This window comes from Emys orbicularis, chromosome 2 (genome assembly GCF_028017835.1).
Source record: "Emys orbicularis isolate rEmyOrb1 chromosome 2, rEmyOrb1.hap1, whole genome shotgun sequence".
Classification (NCBI taxonomy): Eukaryota; Metazoa; Chordata; order Testudines; family Emydidae; genus Emys; species Emys orbicularis.
Genome location: NC_088684.1, coordinates 109,117,932 through 109,145,437, shown reverse-complemented (window position 1 = coordinate 109,145,437; position 27,506 = coordinate 109,117,932). Strand labels below are relative to the sequence as shown.

Here is a 27,506-nt window from a genome sequence, read left to right as displayed (position 1 = left end):
CAACTCCCTGCCCTGAGCCCCCACCACACCCCATACCCCTCCTGCCCCCCCTGGGGGCAGGGAGGGGGCAGAGTTGGGGTGGGGATTTCGGGGAAGAGGTTGGAATGGGGGCAGGGAAGGGGTGGGAAGAGGCGGGGCAGGGGCGGGGCCTCATGGAAGGGGTGGAGTGGGGGCGGGTGGGAGGGCGGCGGTGGGGGGGAGGTGTCAGTAATGCGGCCCTCGGGCCAATGGCCTCATGTGGCCCTCTTGGTCATTTGAGTTTGAGACATAGAGGATATGTCTACACAGCAGCTGAGAATATGCATCCCAGTGCAGATAGGCATGCACTTGCTCTGTTTGGGCTAGTGCTCTAAAAATAGCAGTATGTCCATGCCAGCATGGGCAGTGGTTCAGACTAGACACCTGAGTACATACTCAGGGGGTTGGGCAGGTACTCAGATAGTCAGTCTCTCCAACCATAGCCACACTACTATTTTTAGCACCCCTGCATGAGCAGAGCTAGCGCATATCTGCCTACCTGCACTGAGAAGCACGGTCCCGGTGCTGTGTAGGCATTCCCAGAGAAATGCCTGACTGGCCAGTATTTCTCTTTTACCTGTTAGGTCCACAATTGTTTTTTAAATGCACTGAAGTTAAGAGTTACGATTTCTGTAGTGCTTGTTATGGAAAATCACAATATCAGGGAAGATTTGACAACTGAAACTGATGTATAAGTAAGCCCAACAGTGGTGTTGGTATTTTCTTTGGACATGATCTCTTTTCTTCTCTTGCTTTCTTTTTTGTCTCACTGAGTTTTGTGCAGATCACTGACAAACAGGGAGGGCACTGTCTCTGGAGAGTGTGTAAACATTTAGTAGTGCAGTAAGAAGACAGACAAACCCAGGAAATGAGACATTCACCTTATATATACAGTGGTTAATGAGCAGTTTGAAAGCCTAAATTGGAATTTAGCGTTTTGACTTTGCTGGCTCAGCTATAGGCTATTCGGTGATTTAATATTGCAGGCTGCAATCCTTATTCCGTTTAAAGTGGATACATACTTTAAAGTGGACATATACTTGCACAGCTTTTAGAAAGATAATCACATATGTATATTGGTACCACTACCTAAAACGCATCATTAGTTTGTCTTAATTGCAAGACATGAATAATATTTTACTCATATGCTGTTTGATGGGACAACACTCACTCCAAAATCAAAGTCAAAGCCTTTTATCTTATCACCATTTCTGATAGCTCATTTTTCTTGATAGCTGGTGAAATAGAATAGCATGGGCAATAATACTTTTAAATCAGATTACTTTCCATACCTGGAGTCAAAACCTTGAGGAAATCATGTCTGTCTTTACTAGTTAGATACCATGGAGCTTTGGATAATAAAGCTGGAAGTCTTTGATTTTTATGAGAATTAATAAACCCTTTCAAGAAATATATTTCAAGCAATTTGCACAGGACTCCTTAAAACAGTTCAACATTGAAAGTTAACCCTGAAAGTAAACTGTGGTGGATGGCCCCAGAGGTGGAAAGTGTACAGAGAAGGGAGGTTCCAGTGGCAGAAAGGTGCTGTACAACCTATTCTTCACTGGGGGAGGCTAAAAGGGGCCAGCATAAACCAAAAATGGGGCGATTTTGTCTGTGAAGAAGCTGTGATTGAGGCAAGCAGGATGCACTGGTTAGGGATGTCCATTCAGCATGCTCCACTGGAATGGGCTCTTATGCAGCCCCCTTTACAGATTAATGCTGCTCTCCCCTGATGAAAATCTTGAGAGGTCAAATTTCACGGCAACTGCTCCTGTTTTCCCCCTCCTTGGTCCACCAAGAGCACCCAGTTTAGGCTCTGCATCTCACTCACTCCTGACGGGGATTTTTAAGGCTGCACAGCTCCCTGCCTTACACTGTGATATCCTTAGTAAGCCAGTCTGTCTAAAGGCCAGCACCTGTGCTTTGCTTTCTCTCTGAGGACTATGACCAGTGTATTGATGCAGTTATCAGTTACTACACAGCTCTTTCTAAACCAGCACATTTATTATTATTATAATTAATTATTATTAAGGTAAAAGCATTACAGAGAATATGTTAAAGCAATCAAAGAAATTGAACTCACACTTAAAAGGTTACCAGAGATCGCTCCCAGCTTCCACCTATGGCTCTGGTAGGTTTTAGTCTTTCAGAACCCACAGCTGGGTTTTCCACCGGTTGTAATTTATCTGTCTTAGATGCAAAATGAAAACCCCGAATCAGTGTAAGCTTGTGCTGTTTATTCAAAAGTCCATTCTTTGTCTGTTGGTCTCTGGAGAATCCAGTTTGAACAGAGAATCCACTGGTACCTAAAATAAATAAATTAATTAATGGAGATATCCTATCTCCTAGAACTGGAAGGGACCTTGAAAAGTCACTGAGTCCAGCCCCCTGCTTTCACTAGTAGGAGCAAGTACTGATTTTGCTCCGGACCCTAAGTGGCCCCCTCAAGGATTGAACTCACAACCCTGGGTTTAGCAGGCCAATGCTTAAACAACTGAGCTATCCCTCCCCCCAAACCCCCTCTCTCTTGGGGGAGAGGGGGTGCAGGGAGAGGAGGAGGGTTACAGCCTGGCTGGTTTGTCTTAATCACCATCCACTGTTTTTAGTTCCTGGAGGAGCTGTGGTAGCCCTCTCTCATGGAGTAGAACACAATCACACACAAACCATTCATTTAAAACAATGGACCCTAAAGATACTTCATGGGATCGCAGTATCTGAGACAGTAGTACCACTGTCTGCTCTCCTCATAGCAAATCCATATGAGATGCAATTTCTATGCCTGCTCTGAACCTGGCCTTCTTTGTGTATATAATGTGTACATCTGTCTCTCACACACATCTCTCTCTCTCTCACGCGCACACACACACACAAAATTTTGAAAGATACATTTGGTTTGATATTGAGACCCCTGTGTCTTTTCCAAATATAAACCAGTACTGTGAAAATGTCAGTGACATTTATCAGCACATAGGTGACCATCTCATGCATTCCCTCAGGATTTTTTAGCTTCCTGATCTTACACTTGTGGTTCTTTCTGTGAAAAGTCAGGAGCCCATAATGACAGTTGAGGAGCAGTTCAGTTAATTAAAGCTGGGAATCCTCTGACATATTAGCACAGAATTGAGCAAAATGAGTTTATTAACTGAACATAGTCATGTTCTTGTTCCTGATACAAATCTGCAACTCTGATTGCAAGGATCATAGAAGCCCCTATGTGGTTTCCATGAAAGCTAATTAGAACAAGCAGTTTTGGCCAGGGACTTTTTTAATATAGCTGCTGAATATATTTCATGTTAACTCTTCCTCTCTTATAATGAACAGAGTTAAGTTTCCTGTTAGTACACTGTGCTGCAGTAGGTCAAATGCAAATTGCATTGATTTGCTTCAGGTTACTGTGAGTTAATAATTAGGTTATTCTTGTTTAGAGTAGTCATTGCAGAAAAAATGTCTTCTAGTTTTGGAGCCTTTGAAGTTCACATTTTCACACTTTTCTCTGCAATCATGACAGCTGGAATCTTTCTTTAAAAAAGCAAGCAAGCAAGTTGAGTTTCTCACATAATCACAGGACTCTGGGAGCAGGAGCTTTAAGAAACACAATAAATATTGAGCAACTCATGATAAAATCAGACTGCAGTGTAGTCTCCTATACTGTCCAGTATTCAATATAACCTTACCACATGCAGTTACACCTCCTATTCTTTTAATATTTATTCATTTATTTATTTATTTTTATAGAACCTCTCAAGCTATTCAAAAGTTAAAAGCAACATTTGATTATAAAGCTGGGCTCTGTGTCTCAAAGAGAAGCAGACACTATGCCAAAAATAGGGGGGGAGGGAGCAAAGAAAAGATAACTTCAGAAATGGATGAGTTAAAGAGGGAACACAAAGGACCAAGTCTACCACTATATATTGCTTAACACAATAAGGGCCGAATTTTGATTGGGGTCTCTGGGTGGTATCAGACTGTAAGTATAAAATAACAATTAAATAATTGACAAAGAAGAATCGACTCAAATATAAGAGTCTTACACTGAGCCTTAGAACAACTAGATGAAAAAATATGTTTCTTTTATATGTGAGAGCTAGAGAATATGAGTGGGAGCTTAAATCCTTTTTTTTTTTTTATTCAGTGGTCAGCACAAAAAGATGCAAGTATTGTACAAAGGAAGCTGAATAGGAAGATAGCAAAACAAAGCTAACAAATGTCACTAGCTGCGTAGTGAGGGGATTGATTGGTTTATTTAAAAGCTGGACAGGGACACATTTTAAGAAAATTTCAAAAAATGCTGAGGCAAATTAGTGATTTTTGCCTTACTCCTTATCCATTACTTACTTGTATCATAAATGCAGTATAGTTTTGAAGGATAATTCAGAGTAAACTGTTTTGAATTAGGAGTAGAACTGGCTAAAGAGGAAGAGTCTGCTGTGCAAAGGAATTCTGTACTGGAACAGTATTCAATTAATCACTCATACTGGAGCTCTTTTGCCTTGTTTCCCTTATTTGATAAAGGAAAATAATATTTTCATTAGTGATGGGCAAAATAAGGTATTTGGTTTTGTAAAACTGGGGTGGTTCATAGCAAATGTTTTTATGCAAATCCCCAAAGTTTGTGGGGAAGAGGTAAAGAGAGATTGGCAAAACTGGGAGTGATTTTATTTGGCAAAACTTTGTGTTAGGGTTTTGTTGGGGTGGGAGGGTTGGATGCAAGTCTTATGTTATCTGAATATCTAAAGTTTAGATAACAGGTTCTGTATTTTTTTTACAGAAATGTTTCAAAAAAATACAGGTCCACTGTGGCACTTTTCTGTTATCTGTGAATGCGCTTGATGTACCTTGAGTTGATCTGTTAGCTTGGTTTAGCTGCATATACCTTGTTGTGCATGTATTGCTTTATTGGTGTATTTATTAATATTTGTACTAATCTAACGTTGTACATTTGGTTTATCTAGTTAAGGTAGGCAAAATGTTTTCACCAAATAATGTAACTACTTCTCTCCTTCATTTATACACTGTTTTTAAGGCCAAGATTTCCAAAACTGACTAGTGAGTTTTAGGTTATTTCAGTTCTCGAGTGCCCAATTTGTGACACATTAAAGATGTCTGTTTTTGGAGGATGGTGAGGGGGATTAGCTTAGCACTTTCTAAAAATCAGACCCCTTTAAGGCACATTAACTTGGGCAGCCAAAAACTTTAACTTAGATTGCATATCCTACCAATGCTGTAAAAAGCAAGGAAATAAGCAGTTACGTCATTCATCTTCCCATATACTGACCATTACATTCCAACCACGACCCTACACAGCCTGTTTCCCCAAGGCCCCATGTCCTCTGTTCATCCCATTACATCTCCCATCACCTTTCAAGCCCACCCTTGTGCTTCGAAGTACTCAATAAATGTATTTATTTTTATCCCTTTTACAACTGTCACCTTTTAATTTCCAGTTTCTTCTTGCACTTGTATTACAGGCTGAAAACTGCTACATAGTAGAGGAGCAAGTCTGCAACTCATTGGCTCTTCCTTAATTAGCAAATGGCCAATCTTAAAGATGCTCAAAATAGAAACTAAAGAGGATGCACTTAGATGCAAATGCATGTGGGCTGGTTTGTCTCCCACAGAAAAAGAGATAGTCATTGCTCCCTCATGAAAATCAAAACAGGCGCACTCTGAGAGCACTGCTGAAGATTTTAATCACACTAAGTCAGAGTTCTGGAATTCTGTGCTTCTAGTGTTCGCTCTTAAATTATATTTATGTCTCTCCCGAACAATACTAGTTAGAGGACAGCACTCTCTTGATACATTCTATTTGAAGTGAAGTGTAATCCTAAATCTTTCATTTTATTGCTGAATAATCCTTGCTACTTCTCCTCCTGTCCTTGCTGACTCATGGATAGGCAATATAATTGAGTTTAGTTTGGGCATCAGAAGCCCCATTACTGACCCTCATTAGCATGTGTGATTTTTATGGGATTTCTGTACATTGTTTTAATGATTGGCTAAAAATATTTTCTTCTGACTAATTTTTAGGAAATAGCAAAGATTCTCAATCATCCAAGAGTATATGCTTTTCTTCACATACCAGTCCAATCTGCTTCTGACAGCATACTCATGGACATGAAAAGAGAATACTGTGTGGCAGACTTCAAACGGGTAGTGGATTTCCTTAAAGAAAAGTAAGTCTGTTAATACTCAAGAAAATACCAGTGTTCTTTTTTTGCAATGTCAAGAACATGTGGCTGAAAATGCAGTTACTTGCAACCTCATAATTAAGGTACGAGAAAGCTTTCAAAGTCTGAGTTTCCTATAAACCTCTTGATGTGGTTTGCTCATTTGCCTGAGTTTCATAAATACTGTCCATCTCTGCGTGACATGCTTTTAATTTGTCAATAGATTCCTAATCTTTTTCAAATAATAGAATTTTAGATTATTTTTATGCCTGAACTACTATATATAGATTGCTTCAAGTTCACTTTGCTGAAGTCTTTAACTTTAATGTGGCTTTTCGGCATTGTATAATCTGCATACTGGAGATGGTCCAACTCATGATAACATAAATGGACATTTTTTTTTTTACTATGTAGTATTTTATGTTCTCTAACTGGAATAAATTTACTTTTGTATGTTAATCCCCTGAGTTGGCCTTAAAAGAATTGCAACGATTTGTGGAAAGACTTTTTTCCTATAAGGACAGAATATATGTTGACATAAGTAAAAGTGTCTAAACATGTTGTATTTTCCCTAACAAAAAGACAAATGATGTTATGTTAAGCAGGAAGACACTTTTAACAGCCAGTAATAGTACGTTTAGCATTCTATTAAGTAAGTTGGGGTTTTTTAGTTGTTGAGTTTTTTTACCTATGACATCAAGTACTAAGATTGAAGTGCAAAATGTGGCACTAAATATCTTACTTACAATTACTTTTGTAACTTCTTGGCCTATTTTGAATTAATATTCCCAAGTGGAATGACAGAAAACTCATAATAATCTGAAAGAATTATTTCTCATTTTCTTTCTTTGGCTTTCTGTCTGTCTGTCTGTCTATCAAATATGGGTATTTGTGTGTGAGTTTGTGCTTGTCTTAGCTTGGGTGTGGTTTGTTGTTGTTTTGTTTTGGGTTTTTTTTGAATGAATGAAGGTTCTTCACTTTACACCCTGGGTTTGGGATTTCACTCATTTACACACACTTAATTTAGAGTGCCAATTTTTCTTATCCAAATCACTGTAAAGTACAGTGGTTTAACTACATAAAGTGTGAAATGCGAAAAGCTGCATGGCAGGTGGGAGGCATAACAAAGAATAACTGTTAAAAAATGGAAGGACCCTCTCCTGCAACCTTTACTGAGGTGAGCGGATATTCTTACGCAGGGAATTTGATTGCAATGGGGTTACTTGCAAGAGCAAAGGTTGCATCCATTATTTTTTATCATCATTATAATTACTTGTTCTGAGAAGTTTGATTTTTTTCAAACAATGGATGGTGATGCCTTTGTTGTTGTTGTTTTTAATTAAGAGGTTATGTTGGCACACATCTTAGCGAGGAGCTATGTCAATTTATATCTGAACTGACTTGAAGCTGATTCATTATTCTCTTCAGTAGTTTGAAAGTTGGCAGCTATTATCATAACAGCAGCTGGATTTCAGATATCCTAGTAGCGCTGGCACATATTGGGGCATATGGAAATTTTTTTAAATCATGCAGCCCTTGCACACAAAAAAAGAGTGTGAATTACTTAATATCCAAATTTGTAGCAGCTGCTTATTAAGAATACAGTAATCTATGACATAAGTCATTTTCCACAAACTGTTATTACTTTTGTAGTAAATTTAGTTTAAAAAAAAAAAAGTAATTGATTTGATGTCTTTATTTAAAAAAACAGTAAAAATAACATTTTATTAGAAATCTACCAGATTATCAAGTGGTTCCCATTAGGGAACAGTCTCCATTTAGCATATGGAAAATTCTTTGCAACACGTGGCAGCAGAGTGAGGTAGCTATGCAAGACACAGAGAGATATTTTGGATATTTGAACATGTGCACGTCTGTTAAACTCATTTGGTTATTCTTTTGTGTTCAAGAGCATGTGGTCTTTATTTGTAGTCTTTCCTCTCCTGGTAGCAGCCAGCTATGATGTTGCCATGTAGACATTCCCATACAGATTTCTCAAAGCAAGAATTGCTGAGACATAACATTGCCACAGACTTCTCCAGAGTCTATACCTAGAATAGCTGATATTAACTGTGTGTGGTTTGAACTATTTTAGCAGTACAAAGAGTGATGGCCCTCTCCATGTCACAAAACAGATCAACCACAGCTGTAAAGTTTGAACCCACTTACTGCAAACACTAGCACAGGGCCCATCCAGTAGATTCAGAATGGCACATACTCCATAAAATCAGGCATCTGACAAGTAAGCATTTACTCTTAGAATGACATTGGACCCATAACACCATAGGTTGACTCAGTGAAGGAGATACTCCAATACTTGAGATATTCCATTAAGCCCTCAGATACCTTGATGAAAAAAACCCAGACAAATAGAAAGAAAGAAATTCTGAAATCGATAGGAGTGGAATGAGAGAAAGTGAACCATGAGGTGCCTGATCTGTTCATGCTGGGGCACTAGTCACATAATGACCAAGGAACCCCTCCATTCTCAGAGAGCCAGGGGAAATAAACATGGGACCACCTTCTTTACAACCCAAGAGAAGCACCATGAGTCATCTCTTCCCTTTGAGAGGCAGGAGTGGCAGCAGGGGGAACTCTGCTAGAAGCCTCTGTTAATTGGCTGAGCCTTAGTCAGTGGGCGGGGCTATCAAGAAGGCCAGGGCTTTATAAAGCGACCCGGGAGCTTTGAAAACTGGGGCTGCTAACAGAGAGTTTCGCAAGGGAGTTTGGAAGGGGAGTGGGAAGGGGGCAAGGTTCACTTGCTGTCCTTTAAAACCTGTAAACTAAACTACACTCAAAACTTCTTGATTTAAACAAAACCCTTTCATTAACTAGGTAGCTGCAGGAGACAATGCAGGCAGAAGCCCAGCAGCAGAGTGGGGGCTATCCAGTTTATTACGCTGAGTGCAGCATGTATGATTGCCTGCCCTGTGGGCGTATGGCGTATGTGTGCATTCGGTGCAAGGAACTCCTGGCCCTCAGAGACCTCGTACAGGCTTTGGAGGCCAGGGTGGCAGAACTGGAGGAGCTAAGGGAGGCAGAGAGGTATGTTGATGAGTTTTTCCGGGACACTGTAGAATTGTCCCACCTCCGGTCAGACAGCCCCTGCACTGTTGAAAGACCCAGGGAAGCAGAGCAGTCAATGGGAGCAGAGGGAAACCTTCCCATATTTGGGACCCTCCTTCCAGATGGTTTTAGGGTATCCTCTCGCACTGAGGTTACCTCTCCAGGGGAGGGAACTCCAGTCACTAGGAAAAGGCAGGTGTTAGTAATGGGAGATTCGATCATTAGAAACATAGATAGCTGGGTTTGTGATGACCGGGAGAACCATATGGTGACTTGCCTGCCTGGTGCAAAGGTTGCTAATCTCTTGAGGCATCTGGATAGACTTATGTGTAGTGCTGGGGAGGAGCCAGCGGTCGTGGTACATGTAGGTACCAATGACATAGGGAAGGGTAGGAGAGATGTCCTGGAGGCCAAATTTAGGCTGCTAGGGAAGAGACTGAAATCCAGGACCTCTATAGTGGCATTCTCAGAAATGCTCCCAGTTCCTCGCACAGGGCCAGGTAGGCATGCAGAGCTTCAGAGTCTCAATGCGTGGATGAGACGATGGTGTAGAGAGGAGGGGTTTAGATTCATTAGGAACTGGGGAAACTTTTCGGATGGGGGGAGCCTATACAGGAGAGATGGGCTCCACCTAAACCAAAGTGGAACCAGACTGCTGGCACTAAACATTAAAAAGGTTGTAGAGCAGTTTTTAAACTAGGAGATGAGTGAAAGCCGACTGCTGCAGAGGAGCACGTGGATTGGACAGAGACTTCTCTTAGAGGAGAGTCTATTGATAGAGATTCTCTAGGTTTTAGTCAGGAGGAGAGGATGGAAGAGGATAATGTAAGGGCCAGATCAGACGAGAAACATTCACATAAAGAATCGGACACATCTGAAAAAGGCAGACAAATAAACAGTGACAAGTTTTTAAAGTGATTGTATATAAATGCTAGAATAATAAGACGGGTGAACTAGAGTGCCTCATGATAAAGGAGGATATTGATATAATAGGCTTCACAGAAACCTGGTGGACTGAGAACAATCAATGGGACACAATCATTCCGGGGTACAAAATATATCGGAAGGACAGAACAAGTCGTGCAGGGGGGAAGGGGGGGTGGCACTATATGTGAAAGAAAATGTAGAATCAAATGAAGTAAAAATCTTAAGTGAACCCACATGTTCCATAGAATCTCTATGGATAGTAATTTCATGCTCTAATAAGAATATAAGATTAGGGATCTATTATCGACCACCTGACCAGGACAATGATAGTGATGATGAAATGCTGAGGGAAATTAGAGAGGCTATCAAAATTAAGAACTCAATAATAGTGGGGGATTTCAATTACCCCCATATTGACTGGGAATATGTCACCTCAGGACGAAATGCAGAGACAAAATTTCTCGATACTTTAAATGACTGCTTCTTGGAGCAGCTGGTACGGGAACCCACAAGGGGAGAGGCAACTCTTGATTTACATTTAACATCCCTGTGGTGGGAAGAACATCTCAACAGCCCAACACTGTGGCATTTAATTTCAAAAAGGGGAACTATGCAAAAATGAGGGGGTTAGTTAAACAGAAATTAAAAGGTACAGTGACTAGAGTGAAATCCCTGCAAGCTGCATGGACACTTTTTAAAGACACCATAATAGAGGCCCAACGTAAATGTATACCCCAAATTAAGAAACACAATAAAAGAACTAAAAAAGAGCCACCGTGGCTTAACAACCATGTAAAGGAAGCAGTGAGAGATAAAAAGTGGAAGTCAGATCCTAGAGAGGTAAATAGAAAGGAGCATAAACACTGCCAAATTAAGTGTAAAAATGTAATAAGAAAAGCCAAAAAGGAGTTTGAAGAATAGCTAGCCAAAAACTCAAAAGGTAATAAAATGTTTTTTAAGAACATCAGAAGCAGGAAACCTGCTAAACAACCAGTGGGTCCCTGGACGATAGAGATACAAAAGGAGCACTTAAAGATGATAAAGTCATTGCAGAGAAACTAAATAGATTCTTTGCTTCAGTCTTCACGGCTGAGGATGTTAGGGAGATTCACAAACCTGAGCCAGCTTTTGTAGGTGACAAATCTGAGGAACTGTCACAGATTGAAGTGTCACTAGAGGAGGTTTTGGAATTAATTGATAAACTTAACATTAACAAGTCACCGGGACCAGATGGCATTCACCCAAGAGTTCTGAAAGAACTCAAATGTGAAGTTGCGGAACTATTAACTATGGTTTGTAACCTGTCCTTTAAATCGGCTTCTGTACCCAATGACTGGAAGATAGCTAATGTAACGCCAATATTTAAAAAGGTCTCTAGAGGTGATCCCGGCAATTACAGACCGGTAAGTCTAACGTCAGTAGCGGGCAAATTATTTGAAACAATAGTAAAGAATAAAATTGTCAGACACATAGAAGAACATAAATTGTTCTGCAAAAGTCAACATGGTTTCTGTAAAGGGAAATCGTTCTTTGAAGGGGTCAACAAACATGTGGACAAGGGGGATCCAGTGAACATAGTGTACTTAGATTTCCAGAAAGCCTTTGACAAGGTCCCTCACCAAAGGCTCTTACGTAAATTAAGTTGTCATGGGATAAAAGGGAAGGTCCTTTCATGGATTGAGAACTGGTTAAAAGACAGGGAACAAAGGGTAGGAATAAATGGTAAATTCTCAGAATGGAGAGGGGTAACTAGTGGTGTTCCCCAATGGTCAGTCCTAGGACCAATCCTATTCAACTTATTAATAAATGATCTGGAGAAAGGGGTAAAAAGTGAGGTGGCAAAGTTTGCAGATGATACTAAACTGCTCAAGATAGTTAAGACCAAAGCAGACTGTGAAGAACTTCAAAAAGATCTCACAAAACTAAGTGATTGGGCAACCAAATGGCAAATGAAATTTAATGTGGATAAATGTAAAGTAATGCACATTCGAAAAAATAACCCCAACTATACATTCAATATGATGGGGGCTAATTTAGCTACAACGAATCATGAAAAAGATCTTGGAGTCATCGTGGATAGTTCTCTGAAGACGTCCACGCAGTGTGCAGAGGCAGTCAAAAAAGCAAACAGGATGTTAGGAATCATTAAAAAGGGGATAGAGAATAAGACAGAGAATATCTTATTGCCCTTATATAAATCAATGGTACGCCCACATCTTGAATACTGCGTACAGATGTGGTGTCCTCATCGCAAAAAATATATACTGGCACTAGAAAAGGTTCAGAGAAGGGCAACTAAAATGATTAGGGGTTTGGAATGGGTCCCATATGAGGAGAGATTAAAGAGGCTAGGACTTTTCAGTTTGGAAATGAAGAGACTAAGGGGGGATATGATAGAGGTATATAAAATCATGAGTGATGTGGAGAAAGTAGATAAGGAAAAGTTATTTAGTTATTCCCATAATACAAGAACTAGGGGCCACCAAATGAAATTAATGGGCAGCAGGTTTAAAACAAATAAAAGGAAGTTCTTCTTCACACAGCGCACAGTCAACTTGTGGAACTCCTTGCCTGAGGAGGGTTGTGAAGGCTAGGACTATAACAGTGTTTAAAAGAGAACTGGATAAATTCATGGAGGTTAAGTTCACTAATGGCTATTAGCAAGGATGGGTAAGGAATGGTGTCCCTAGCCTCTGTTTGTCAGAGGGTGGAGATGGATGGCAGGAGAGAGATCACTTGATCATTACCTGTTAGGTTCACTCCCTCTGGGGCACCTGACATTGGCCACTTTCGGTAGACAGGATACTAGGCTAGATGGACCTTTGGTCTGATCCAGTACGGCCGTTCTTATGTAACTCCCTGTACTGTTGGAGTATTAGCTTGGGTGCGTGCAGAAGTACTTTTCTCCTTCGACACCTACAGTTCTCTACTGAGGTGGTGTTGGTATAGTCCTCCAGAGTGCAGGGGTTTTGGTGTTAAAACTCCATTGAGATGAATGGAGCAGTTCACATCCCTCAGAGCTATTGTTTCAGGCTCTTTGGGGACTCAGGCAGACATGCATTGTTTATTCACAGTTTGTTTTTGAGATTTTCTTCACATCCTAGAAACTCTTTTTAAAAATGAAAGCTGATATTCTGGTGCAATCACATGATTCCAGAAGTTGGCCTTCCCGTGCATCTGTCTAAATCTGGTTCTGTCTGTAACCACTCAACTGAATGATACTGCTGTTAGCCTGGGATGAGGCTTTGCAGCAGTGTCTGCAATAAAAGGAAACCACAAACAAACACTATGGACTTGAGAAACTGGATTAAAGAACTCGTATTTCCTAGTTTATGCATTGTAAAAATGTCTGTCTTATACAACCTTGATACCTTTCAAATGCATTCCTTTAACTCTTAGCATACAGACATTTTCTTTAATACAGTATCCAGAAAATGAATGCTGTGGATGACATACTGGTACTGTATCTGCTATGCAGTGATCATCTGTCAATACAGGGTTATCAGACTTGCTCTTTAAACAGAATTTATTTGTAAGTAGCTTCAATTTCACAGAATTGAACATCAGCATAAAGGAGATGAGACTATATTGATTCCTTTAGGATCTTGTGTTTTTATTCAAACATATCTGTTGATAACCAATATTACTATGTATTTTCTGCTTGGTGTTTGTGGGCAGAGGGGGACTTAGTTATTTAAAATGTTGATTCTTGAATCGGGTATTAATTTCAAAGTGCTTACTACAAATATGGGATCTTCATAAATAGACGTATAGTAAATTTAATCTTATATCCAGATATCAGCAATTGTGTTAACTGAGGTTTCACTGTATTAAAATGTGAGTTGTTTTGCCTTTAAATAGTTTTAGTTTTCAAGATTCACAACATAATTAAACTTTTGAAGGATGTTGTTTGTAGTTATAAAAAAAAAAGTAAGTTTGCTTTAATTATGTCAAAAACTTTTTCAATTTAATCCCTTGAAATTTACTTTTAGCAATAAAAGCAAATAATTGGAATAAATTTTAGTTAAAGAATATTTGAGATCTGAATGTCACATTTTGCAATTACTTGAATAACTAGCAACATGATGATATATTGATGAAAGAACCTTTAAAATGGTGATTCTCTTTTGAAATTCTTGTTTGTTACTGTTGACCGAGCTTAATTGTGCTACACCCTAATACATTTCTCCTGTGTGATGAGATTATGTTGTTAATGAAAAGATAAATGAATCTTTCACTCTCGCTTTCTCTATACAAGCTAAGAGAATTTCAAACCAAAAACTTGACTGATAAAAGAAAGAAAATTCAGAGTTAAAGCTGACAACTTCCAGCCTTACATCTTGAGAAGGAGCAAAGGAACAACCTTTTCTGAGATGGATTTAATATTTCTCATTAACTTTTTTTGTTCTTGTGAGATTGTGTCACCATTTTAATATGATTGCCTGCTTCCATTCTCTCCAGATTCTTCCCCAGCCCTCAAAACTTAGAAATATAGATAGCTTTTGCAATATACTCTGAAGGACAACAAATTTGTGCTGTCAGACCCAGAGGGAGCAACTTTCAAAGTCAAAGATCGCTCATTAAAAATACCTTGCCATCAGCCCTCTTCTGCCCTATTTCTCCCTACTCTCACTTCCCCATTAATATCTGGAGACTTAGTTGGAGCACCTGAACTGATCTCCATTGCTTACAAAAAGTAGCCATAACTTAAATATCATTTAGCAGCGTGAAAAGCAATTAAGTGAACGAATATTAATATGATGGAAAATTAATTAAAATGTTATAAGGTGACTAATACTTTATGAAGAATAAACGAGGATCTTAGTTGCCCAGCAATTACAGTGTTTTGGGCAATGACACTAAAGAAAACTAGCTACATTTATAAAAAAGTTCAGAGATACCTTTAAATATGCAGAGGTCAGACAAGGTTTTGGTTTTTACAGTTGGAATTGCCAAACTTGACTAGATCAGTCATTCATTTAATCTCCAGCCACTTCCTCTGACAGTGGCCAGTACCAGATGCCTTAGAGGAAGATGTAAGAAATCCTCTAGTCCAGGGATTCTCAGCCTTTTTCTTTCTGAGGCCCCCCTCAACATGCTATAAAAACTCCAGAGCCCTCCGGCAAGGGGCGCTGGGGCTTGGGGTTTCAGCCCCACGGACCCATGGTCGAGAACTGTTGCTGTAGTCGACAATAATAGAATAACATGGCCATAAGGGAAGTATCATCTTAGCCCCATCTGTCAGTGATTGACTTATGCACAGAAGCATGAGAGTTTATATCACCCGTTGTCAAACTTCTCAACTGTCCCTCAGTCAAGGGACATCGCTTATTTTAGCCTTGGAGTTAATTGTTCCATGTAAATTTGTTGTCAATCTTATTCTTGAAAATTATTTACATCAGAAAGAATGTAAAACTGAACTTATAGACAGTTATTTACTCTCAAGTAATGGGTCTCACGTCATTTTAATTTTCCTGTTTAAAAGACTTGGTTCCATCATTATGTGCCTTAGTCATACATTACGCTCTACATTTGCACCTTGGCAGAGTGAGAGGCATGCTTAGTTGTGTGTTGTGTATGTGCATGTTACATTGAGGTAACTGGGCTTGTTTAGTCTGCAGAAAAGAAGAGTGAAGGGGGAATTTGATAGCAGCCTTCAGCTTCCTGAGGGGGGTTCCAATGAGGATGGAGCTTGGCTGTTCTCAGTGGTGGTAGATGACAGAACAAGGAGCAATGGTCTCAAGTTGCAGTGGGGGAGGTCTCGGTTGAATATTAGGAAACACTATTTCACTGGGAGGGTGGTGAAGCACTGGAATGGGTTGCCTAGGGAGGTGGTGCAATCTCCATCCTTAGAGCTTTTTAAGGCCTGGCTTGACAAAACCCTGGCTGGGATGATTTAGTTGGTGTTGGTCCTGCTTTGAGCAAGGGGTTGGACTAGATGACCTCCTGAGGTCTCTTCCAATCCTAATCTTCTCTGATTCTATGATTAGATAATATATAAAATTCTGTACATATATATATATACACACACACGCATAGTTACATATTGGAACAGAGTACCAACGGAGATTGTGGAATCCCCATCACTGGAGATTTTAAAGAACAAGTTAGAGTAACATCAGTCAGGGATGTATGTTTTTATTATCCATATAAGTGTTTTTGAACTCTACTGTGACAAAGTGGGAATGTTAATGTTTTGTCTGAATACTGTGTGTGTGCGCCTCAGTTTCACTATGTGTTACTCAAGTATCTAGGTGGTGGGACAATGGTGTGTGTTCATTGCAAAGACCCCTAGAGGGCAGGTGTGACTGGCTGCCTGGGCACAAACAATGCCCAACTCCCTGTATCCTAGCAACTGATGGGCAGGGCCCATCTCCTGCAAGAGCCAGCCGGAGGTGTTGGAGAGCAAAGAGAGAGGTGGAGACCAGGTGACCTGTTTGCCCAGTAAAGAGACAGAGGACGGAGGAGGAACATCTGGGCATGAGTGAGGGTGGGCTGCTGGAAGCGAGTCAGTCTCGGGGTTGGGGACTGAGGGGAGAGAGCCCAAGACTTTTGGTTCTGGATCCCCCCAAGATGGACATGGCAGAATGTCCCTAATTTCTGTGCTAACAAGATCTGTTCTAAACTGTGATCCCGACGACTAATAAACCCTTCAGTTTTACTTCGCTGGCTGAGAGTCACTGCTGACTGCAAAGTTGGGGTGCATGGCTCCTTTGGGGGCATGTAAGGCTTCCCCAGGTGCCCCTGGGAGCTCACGGTGTGAATGGGGGTGCAGGGCACTCCAAGGTCAGACCCAAGCAGGCGCTGAAGCCAAGGAGACTTGCCCTGAGAATATGCCCTGAGGGGTTGTCGCACTGCACGAGGGTCCTGTCTCAACTTCATTCAGAGCAGTTCCAGAGCACTAAGCCTGTGCACTCTGTCACATCCACTAAACTCTTGGTGTCAAAATCATCTTATGATACTAAGTTCCACCGGTTAATCACTGTGTAAAGAATAGTTTCATCTGAAAGATGTCCACACAGTAAACTGCCAGATAGTCAATTAGTCTTCATTGAAAAGATGAAGGTCAGAGTCAATCCTGCTAGAATTTGCACCTATGAGTCCAGGAAGTCTGGTATTACAAACCTGAGGCTTCTCCAGCTTGGCAATGTTAATATAAACTTTCCCATACTACTACAGAGCTAAGGTTTAAATAAAGAATCATCAGAGAGCTTTTCTAAACACACAGTTTTCAGTTTAGATAAACATGATTTTTTGGGACATCCACTCACTTTCAAAATGCATATTACAGTATTTACTCAATACATTGTAACAGCTCCCTCGCACTATTACACCCTATCACATAAATGTGTCTTTTTAGGTATCTTTCTACAAAATGTTTTTGAAACACCGAAAAGACTTCATAGAATTCATTACACTGTATCTTGTAGGTCCTACTAAGTTTAAAGATCACTGATCCAGTAGACTGTAACAGCTATTACAGATTTTATTTTTAAGTAGATTTTTAATTTTTAACAATTTTTTTAACAATTTTTAATAATTGCCCTCCTTTTGGAGATTGCTAGTGCTTGCTAAGCTCCTGTAATTGACATCTGCAGAGGAAATTTCATGAGTTAAAAAGAGGATATTTACAAGTAGCTGCAGTTTTTTCAAATGTATTACCTCTGTAGAGCCACACTGATCCCTTCATCTCTCCTTCTGTTCAGATAGTTCAAATAGACTTCAGTCAGGTCTCGGAAAAGACCTGAGAATAATTTTGTGGACAAGGCCTTTTGTAAACCAGGGTATGAGCATTTGAATGTTTTGTCAATTTGTCAGTTTGGTTGTGTCCCCTTTTGTGGGTGAGATGCACAAGGGATATGGGAATTGGGTATTTTACATCTCTCAGCTTGAGAGCTCTCTTAGCTCAAGCTATAGGGACTTGGGTTTCAGCTAGGGTTACCATCCGTCCGTATTTCCCCGGACATGTCCGGCTTTTGCGTCTTTAAATAGCCGTCCGGGAGGAATTGGTAACTAGGTTAAAAGCTCCGGGATTTCCCCCCCCCCTCCCTTCCAAGCAGAGTGCAGCGCGGCTGATTGGGCAGCTGGGCCTGACTGCGCCGCTCCCATTGGCCTCCAGCAGCCAGAGCCCCTCCCCTGCTCCCCCCATGCTGCCTGCAGCCCGGTGTAACCACACAAACAGCCCCACCGGCAGCGTGTTTTGCCTACACGTGGAGCTAGCATCTGACCAGCATGGGCATGGTAAGGGGAGTCCTGGGGGGCAGTCAGGGAGCAGGGGGAGGGTTGGATGGGCCTGTCTGGGGGTGGGGGGGTGAATATGGGGTGGGGGGGCGGCGGGTTATATTATTTTGTGGTACCCGAGCTCCAGCAATATCCAGGGCTGGGGGCCCTGCTCCAGCAATATTTGGAGCTGGGTCTCTCCCCCAGCCCTGCCTGGAGCGGGCCCCGGCCTCCACCTGCCCCCCCCCCCAGGCGCCCCCTCCCCCCCGCGGGTCTCCCCCCGTCCCTGCCCGAAAGAAAGCAGCGCGCCCCTCTCCCCTGCCTGCTTGTGCTGCCCAAGTAGCACATTCCTACGCCCTCCTGGCAGCAACTGCTGTCTGCTGCCCCAGGGTCCTAGTGCCCCCCATCCACTAATGGCAAGGCAGGCTGCCCTTCCACCCTAGCCCTGAGCCTCTCCAATGCCCCAAACCCCTCATCCCCAGCCCTCATCCCCCCGCACCCTAATCCTCTGCCCCAGCCCTGAGCCCCCTCCTGCATCATGAACCCCTCATCCTCAGACCCACAGCCCTCACCCCTGCATCCCCTCCTATCCCCAAACTCCCTCCCCAACCCCCTCCCCCTTCCCACACACCCCCTCCTGCCCTCAAACTCCCTCCTAAAGCCTGCACCCCCTCCCTTTACACCGCCTCCCACCCCCAAACTCCATCCCAGAGCCTGCACCTCTCACCCCCTCCTGCACACCCACTTCCTGCCCCAACCCGGAGCCTGCACCCAGCACCCAAACTCTATCCCAGAGCCTGCACCCCTCCTGCACCCTAATTCCCAGCCCAGGACCTGCACCCCAGACCTCCTCCCCCCACCCAACCCCCCTCCCAGAGCCTTAGGCAGGTGGGGGGGTCGGGTTCTGGGCACCACCAAAATTTCTACAAACCTGCCACCCATAAGGGTCGGGGCAGTCAGGGGACAGGTAGGGTCCTAGGGAGGCAGTTAGGGTGGGGGGTTCTCAGGAGGGGGCAGTCAGGGGACAAGAAGTGGGGGGGGGTTAGGGGTTCTGAGGGGGGCAGTCAGGGGGTTGGAAGTGGGAGGGAGTGGATGGGGGTGGGGGCGGGGCTCCCCCCCACCCACCCCCGTGTCCTCTTTTTTGATTGTGGAAATATGGTAACCCTAGTTTCAGCTCTGCAGGACGATGGATCATTCCCTGTTCTGTAATCCAAGATGGCAGCTGTCACAAATGTACATTCTAATTTACTTTTGTACTGCTGCTCTAAATAGTTGCATGGCTTGTTAGGTGTGATTCTGGCCTCCGTGTGGTGTGACTCTGCATAGGGAGTAGATTCAGAAAAACAAATTAATGGTAGAAACCCCACATCTGTTAGGTCCAAGTCATTTGTTGCTGTGACAGGAGTTGGGTTGAGTGTGAAAGCTACACTGGATTAGTTGCTTTAGTCATTATTTTATGGAGTTAACAAATTTAACAAGGCAGACTTTTTTTTAGTCTTTCAAAATAAAATTGTTACCAAAATGTTTAGTTATAACTTGTCTGTATTAAATGATGACATTAATCATATTTTCATCATGTCCATCTGTTTCTATTTAGGTATGTAGGTAGATGAAGAAATAATTACTGTCTATGACAGTGGGAGTTAGTAACTGGTTCGACCTCATCTACAGTAAATGCTATCACTATTATCCTTATGCTTTGTTTCCCTTTCCTTCCATTTGTTTGCTATATCCACTTAATGAGTTTTGTCTTGAATTAGATTGTAAGATCTTTGGAACAGGGACTATCTCTGTATGTTTGTAGAGTGCTCAGGAAAAGGTACTGTAATCTGACTTTGGGGCCTCTTAGTGCTACTGTAGTGTAAACAATAATTAGTGTGCGGAATTATAGTGAGGGCGGAAATGCTTCTTGATGTGGTAAGAGTGTAATGAATGTGAACTTCATCTTGATAGTCTCAGGAGCTGTCATGGTGATCTCTTTTTGAAGAGTCATCTTTCTAAAACAAGATCATGTATTGTTTGAGCAGGTGAAAAGGGGCTTTCATGTATGACTTCATAACAGTCCACTCGCAGGGGCAGTCTTTTTGTTCTGTGTTTTTGCAGAGCCTAGCACAGGCCAGGACTAGAGCTCCTGTGTGCTACAGTAATACAAATAATAAGCTACACTCATGCCACATCCCCATGGAAGTTCTAGGACGTTATGCCTGGAATAGTAAGATGGATAGAACAATCCACAGGTCTAGCAGTCTTTGCAAACTGCTGTATGTGGACACAGTACATTGGTGAACTCAAAAAAGGATAGCTGTTGTTGACAAACTCTGCTTTTGCAATAGTGTAACGCTCTATTATAAACCGGGCCTTGGTGAAGAGGTTTTTTTCAATGGTTCCTAAAATAAAAAGCATGTTTTCAGTGCCATGTTTTCAGGAATAAAAGTATTTCTCATTTCCCTTTCTTTTAGTTTAAACATGGTATGGAACCTGATTATGGAACCAGAATTAATAAAGCTGTTTGGAGTAGTGCCTTCTGTTTCTGAAAATTCTATACTTAAAGCTTTCACTAGATAGTCTTATCTTCAATTTCCTTCTGCCGTATCCAAATAACGCTATTGTTCTTCTTCAAGTGCTTGCTCATATCGATTCCAATTAGGTGTGCACGCACCGCGTGCATGATTGTCGGAAGATTTTTACCGTAGCAACACTCGGTGGGTTGGCTGAGGTGCCCCCTGGAGTGGCACCCTTATGGCGCTGGATATATGCCCCTGCCGACCCAGCACCCCCTCAGTTCCTTCTTACCGCCCGTGATGGTCGTTGGAACTGTGGAGAGAGGCATAGCTGACCTCCACATCCCTAGCTTTACTCGTTGTACTGTAGATAGTTCTTTAGTGTAGTTTTAACAGTTATAGTGTAGTGGTTAGTAAGTTTTTGTACATAGTGTATATACGTGGAGGAAACAGGGTTTATCCCCTTCCCTCCTCCCCGGTACCAGGGCTCATGCCCAGGTCTCCGGGTTTCAAGCCTTGCTCGGCCTGTCTCAAGCCAATGCCCACAGGAGACCCCCACGACTCCAGCTTGAAGTGCCTGGGGGAAGCTCATCAACCCTATAAGTGCCGCATTTGTAAAGCTTTCAAGCCTCAGACAAAAAAGGAGCGGGACTTTCGTTTAAAACAGCTCCTAATGGAAGCGGCACTTAGCTCAGTGCCCTTGGCACCGCGCGCGGACCAGGCACCGTCGGTCCGAAGCGCGCCTCTGGCACCGGAATGACCTGGCACCAGCATAGTTGCTCGGAACCGGACGTCTCCGGCACCAGTACAGATGCGGCACCGTTCACTATCTCCACGGCCCAAGAAGCAGCACAAACCACCTGCTTTTGCAAGCACCGCCTGGGGCCCCAGTGGAGCAGCGCACCGGACTAGACCGCACCGCAAAGGCGCCAATTCCGGCACCGTCGATTCCAGTGCCGCAAGCGCCGTTGAGTCCAGTGCATATAAGCTCCCCGATGCACACTGTGGTTGAGCTGGGCCTGCCATCCACTCCAGAGATCTTCTCCACCGCTCGCGACCTGATCGCACTAACTGAGCCTGGACCGTCTCACCCTCCGGCACCGCCGGTGCGGACTGTTCCATCTATAGGTAAGCCAGCCATCATGCAGCCTCCATCGCAGAGCGAGACAGCTCGGCACCGATCTCGATCCCGGTCCCGCAGATGGTCCCGGTCTCGGCACCGCTCGCAGTCCCGGCACTGCTCCCCATCTTGGCGCCGCTCCACCTCCCGAAGGTCTCCCTCCCGGTATGACCGGTACCGATCCAGCTCCCGGCACCGATCATCTCGCAGCTGATCCCAGCACCGCCCGCACCGTCAGTCCTCGTCGAATTCTAGATTGGCCTCCCAGCACCGTTATGACCGTCAGTCCCGATCCCGATCACGGTACCGCTCAGGACCCTGGCACCGGTCCCCAGCTCCCAGACGCGTGACGGTTCAATGCAGCAGGTGTGTTCGGCACCGCCTTGGCCTTCACGTCCAAATTCGACGTCATCCCAAGCGGCGAGTGGCTACCACATCCAGGGCCAAGACGCGGATGGCACTATCCAGGGGCCAGATGAAGGACAGGATCCTGACCAGGGACCCCCACAATGGTCCTTCTGGACTCCTTGGGCATACCACCAAGCCCAAGGTGTCCCCTCAGGCGCTTCTCGCTTGGCTCATTCGGAGCCTAGGGTGCCTGAGGCCACTGTGAGCCGTCCTCGCCCGATAGCCTCGGAGGCGACCACCCTGCCACCTTCCCCAGGATCCGCTAGTCCAGGGATTGTCCTCCTCATCCTCGCCTGACGAGGCCGTGGCAGGCACGTCCTCCTCTGGCCCACCGCCTGTAGATCTTGGTGCACACCAGGACCTGCTGAGTAGGGTGGCCCAGAACATGAACCTACAGGTGGAGGAGGTGGTGGAAATTGAGTATCCTGTGGTGGACGTTTTATCGGCCGATGCCCCCACACGTGTAGCCTTACCGTTCATTCGGACCATTCAGGCTGATGCCAATATGATCTGGCAGTCCCCGGCATCTATCCCTCCCACGGCCAGAGGGGTGGAGAGGAAATACATGGTGCCCTCTAAGGATTATGAATATTTGTATGTCCACCCCCAACCTTGTACCCTCGTTGTACAGTCTGTAAACGAGAGGGAGAGACATGGCCAACAAGCGCCCGCCCCTAAGTCCAAGGACACTAGGCGCCTGGATTTGTTCGGGCGCAAGATTTATTCTACAGGTGGTCTGCAGCTCAGGGTAGCTAACCAGCAGGCCCTCCTGAGCCATTACAACTATAACACCTGGAACTCGATGGGGAAGTTCAAGGAGTTGGTTCCCCAGGAGTCCAGGGAGGAGTTTTTGGCCTTGCTAGAAGAGGGCAAGAAAGTGGCGAGGACATCCCTGCAGGCGTCCTTAGACGCGGCGGACTCAGCGGCTAGGACTCTAGCCTCAGGCATGGCTATGCGCCGCATTTCATGGCTGCAAGTGTCCGGTCTTCCACCGGAGCTGCAGCAAACTATACAAGCCCTGCCCTTTGATGACCAAGGTCTATTTTCAGACAAAACTGATCCCAGACTGCAGAGTCTGAAGGATAACTGGGCCATCATGCGCTCATTGGGCATGCATACCCTGGTGACGCAACATAGGCCCTTCCGGCCCCAACCGCAGCACACCTACCCTAACCCTCGACCACGGCAAGACTTCACTAGAAGGCGTGGTCGTGGTAATAGGAGACGACAATCTGGTCCTCAATCAGGCCAGAATCAGGGCCCCCCAAAACCATTGGCGGGGCCCAAGCAAAACTTTTGAAGGTGCGCTCGAGGACGGAGCACCAGTCTCCTTGCAGGATCCTTTCCCGCCTTTCTGCAACTGCCTCTCCTATTTCCTCCCTGCGTGGTCCCGCATAACATCAGATCGCTGGGTCCTATGCATGGTGGAAACTGGATACCATCTTCAGTTTGTTTCGCGCCTCCCCCCCCTTCCCACCCTCCCTCCCCGTCCCTCTTCAGGGACCCTTCTCACGAGCAACTCCTCTTACAGGAGATACAAGCGCTCCTGTCTATTGGAGCAGTGGAAGAGGTACCAAAAGACTTGAGGGGCAGGGGTTTTTACTCCCATTACTTCCTAATCCCCAAGGCAAAGGGGGGACTTCGGCCCATCCTGGACCTGCGCGGACTCAACAAATTCATGATAAAGTTGAAGTTCCGCATGGTTTCCCTGGGGACCATTATCCCTTCCCTGGATCCTGGAGACTGGTACGCCGCCCTCGACATGAAGGACGTGTACTTCCACATAGCAATTTACCCACCGCACAGGCGGTTCTTTTGCTTTGTGGTCAACCAGCAGCATTTCCAATTTACCATCCTTCCCTTGGGCCTGTCCACAGCACCAAGGGTCTTCACAAAATGTATGGTTGTCATAGCGGCCTTGCTCCGCAGACATCGGATTCAAGTGTTTCCGTACCTCGACGACTGGCTCATTCGGGGTCGTTCCAAGCTACAGGTGGGGTCTCATGTTCAGTTCATCATGAGCTTGTTCAGGCAACTGGGCCTGTTACTCAACACCAGAAAGTCCACTTTGGAGCCAACCCAAAGAATAGACTTCATTGGGGCGGTCCTGGACTCGAATCTCGCCAAAGCATGCCTGCCACAGTCCCGCTTCCAGTCCATGATGACCATTATTCACAGCCTACAAAGCTTCCCGACCTCGACAGCACGCACGTGCCTCGGTCTTCTGGGCCACATGGCCTCGTGCACCTTCGTGACCAGACATGCCAGACTACGCCTCCGCCCGCTTCAGACCTGGCTCTCGTCAGTGTACCATCCAGGCCGGGACAGTTTGGACACAGTACTCATGGTGCCGTTGGAGGTCTTATCCTCTCTGGGTTGGTGGCTAAACCCCAGCCTTGTTTGCGGTGGGATGCCATTCCATGCCCCACAGCCCTCTAGTCCTCACCACGGACGCGTCATCTCTAGGCTGGGGCGCTCACCTCGCGGACCTTCGCACACAAGGTCTTTGGTCCGCACAGGAAATAACCCTGCACATCAACATCAGGGAACTGAGAGCAGTACGCCTGGCGTGTCAGGTATTCCGCGAACACCTGCAGGGCCGTTTTGTCACGATCTTCACAGACAACACAACGGCCATGTTTTACATCGACAAGCAAGGCAGAGCGCGGTCATCCCTCCTCTGTCAGGAAGCCATACACCTCTGGGAATTTTGCATAGCCCACTCAATCTACCTGGTGGCGTCATTTCTCCCAGGAGTCCAGAACACCTTGGCAGATCGCCTCAGCAGGTCCTTCCTGGCTCACGAGTGGTCGATACATCCGGACGTTATCCATTCTGTTTTCCGGAAGTGGGGATTTCCCCACATAGACCTTTTCGCCTCTCGCGAGAATCGGAAGTGCCAGGTGTTCTGCTCTCTCCAGGGGTGCTCCCCGGGCTCCCTGTCAGACGCCTTCCTGATTCCATGGAAAGACCACCTGATCTATGCCTTCCCTCCGTTTCCGTTGGTCCACAAGGTCCTTCTGAAGTTACGCAGAGACAAGGCCCACTTAATCTTGATCGCTCCAGCATGGCCCAGACAACACTGGTACACCACACTCCTTGATCTGTCGGTGACCAAACCAATTCCTCTACCATTGTGGCCGGACGTGATCACTCAGGAACATGGCAGGTTATGTCATCCGGACCTGCAGTCCCTCCACCTGACAGCTTGGATGCTGCATGGCTGACCCAATTTGAGCTGCGTTGCTCCAGTTCGGTGCAGCAAGTACTCTTGGGTAGCAGAAAGCCCTCCAATAGGTCCACATACCTGGCCAAATGGAAGCGCTTCTCTTGCTGGTGTGCCCTGAGCAATACTGTCCCTCTGGAGGTGCCAGGACCTACCATCCTAGAGTATCTCTGGTTCCTGAAACAGCAAGACCTAGCTGTCTCATCTATCAGAGTACACCTAGCAGCGATTTCAGCCTTCCACCTGGGCGAAAACGGGCGCTCGGTTTTCTCCAATCCCATGGTCAGCAGGTTCCTCAAGGGTTTGGAACGTCTGTACCCGCAAATTCGTCATCCGGCCCCTACGTGGGACCTCAATCTGGTCCTATCTAGACTCATGGGTGCCCCCTTCGAACCGATGGCCACCTGCTCGCTTCTGTACCTTTCCTGGAAAACAGCTTTCCTCATCGCTATCACATCGGCGAGACAAGTCTCAGAACTTCGGGCCCTCACATCGGACCCACCGTATACGGTGTCCCATAAGGACAAGGTACAGCTGCGACCACACCCCGCCTTCCTCCCTAAGGTGGTGTCTGCCTTCCATGTCAACCAAGACATCTTCCTCCTGGTCTTCTTCCTGAAGCCGCACACTTCATGCCGGGAGCAACAGCTACATTCCCTAGACGTTCGCAGGACTCTCGCCTTTTACATCGAACGAACAAAGCCTTTTAGAAAGACGTCCCAGCTGTTCATAGCGGTGGCAGACTGGATGAAAGGCCTCCCGGTCTCCTCGCAGCGAATCTCGTCTTGGATTACATCATGCATCCGTGCGTGCTATGACTTAGTGGGTGTCCCAACTACCCGCCTCACTGCCCATTCTATTCGGGCTCAAGCTTCATCCTCCGCCTTTCTGGCTCATGTGCCCATACAGGAGATCTGTAGGGCAGCGACTTGGTCATCCATGCATACTTTCGCTTCCCACTATGCCATAGTGCAGCAGTCCAGGGATGATGCAGCATTTGGTTCAGCGGTCCTTCACTCCGCAACATCTAACTCCGACCCCACCGCCTAGGTAAGGCTTGGGAGTCACCTAATTGGAATCGATATGAGCAAGCACTTGAAGAAGTGGGGGGGGAGGGATAGCTTCGTGGTTTGAGCATTGGCCTGCTAAACCCAGGGTTGTGAGTTCAATCCTTGAGGGGGCCATTTGGGGATTTAGTTGGGGATTGGTCCTGCTTTGAGCAGGGGGTTGGACTAGATGACCTCCTGAGGTCCCTTCCAACCCTGATATCCTATAAAAAAAAAAAAAAAAAAAAAAAAAGAAAAGACTGTTACTCACCTTTGTAACTGTTGTTCTTCAAGATGTGTTGCTCATATCCATTCCAAACCCGCCCTCCTTCCCCACTGTCGGAATAGCCGGCAAGAAGGAACTGAGGGGGCGCTGGGTCGGCAGGGGCATATATCCGGCACCATAAGGGCGCCACTCCAGGGGGCGCCTCAGCCGACCCACCGAGTGTTGCTAGGGTAAAAATCTTCCGACGATCGTGCACGCGGCACGCGCACACCTAATTGGAATGGATATGAGCAACACATCTCGAAGAACAACAGTTACAAAGGTGAGTAACCGTCTTTTTTGATAGTAGAATGGGAATAAGTTAGGTGAATTAGATGTGTCCAGTTCCCAATTTCTTAAATACAGAAAAATTGATGTCCCCCTCACCCCTTTGATTGTGTTTTTTGGCTGTTTTTTTTTGCTGAGTTAGGCATTGTAAACATCATGTAATATTAGGAATTTGTGCTGTTTCAGTATCTATTTAATACCAGTGGTTATATATTTCTGCAGTTCAGCTTTTTAATGTTATTTTAAAATAA

General features: G+C 44.8%; 1 protein-coding gene across 1 annotated transcript in view; it reads left to right on the top strand.

The window, feature by feature from the left end:
- CDKAL1 (CDK5 regulatory subunit associated protein 1 like 1) overlaps positions 1-27,506 on the top strand; it is a 645,112-nt gene that overhangs the window by 404,737 nt on the left and 212,869 nt on the right. Inside the window, exon 11 of the mRNA XM_065398726.1 lies at positions 6,049-6,194. Within this exon, the coding sequence (XP_065254798.1) occupies positions 6,049-6,194 (146 nt within the window). The remainder of the gene's footprint in view (positions 1-6,048; positions 6,195-27,506) is intronic.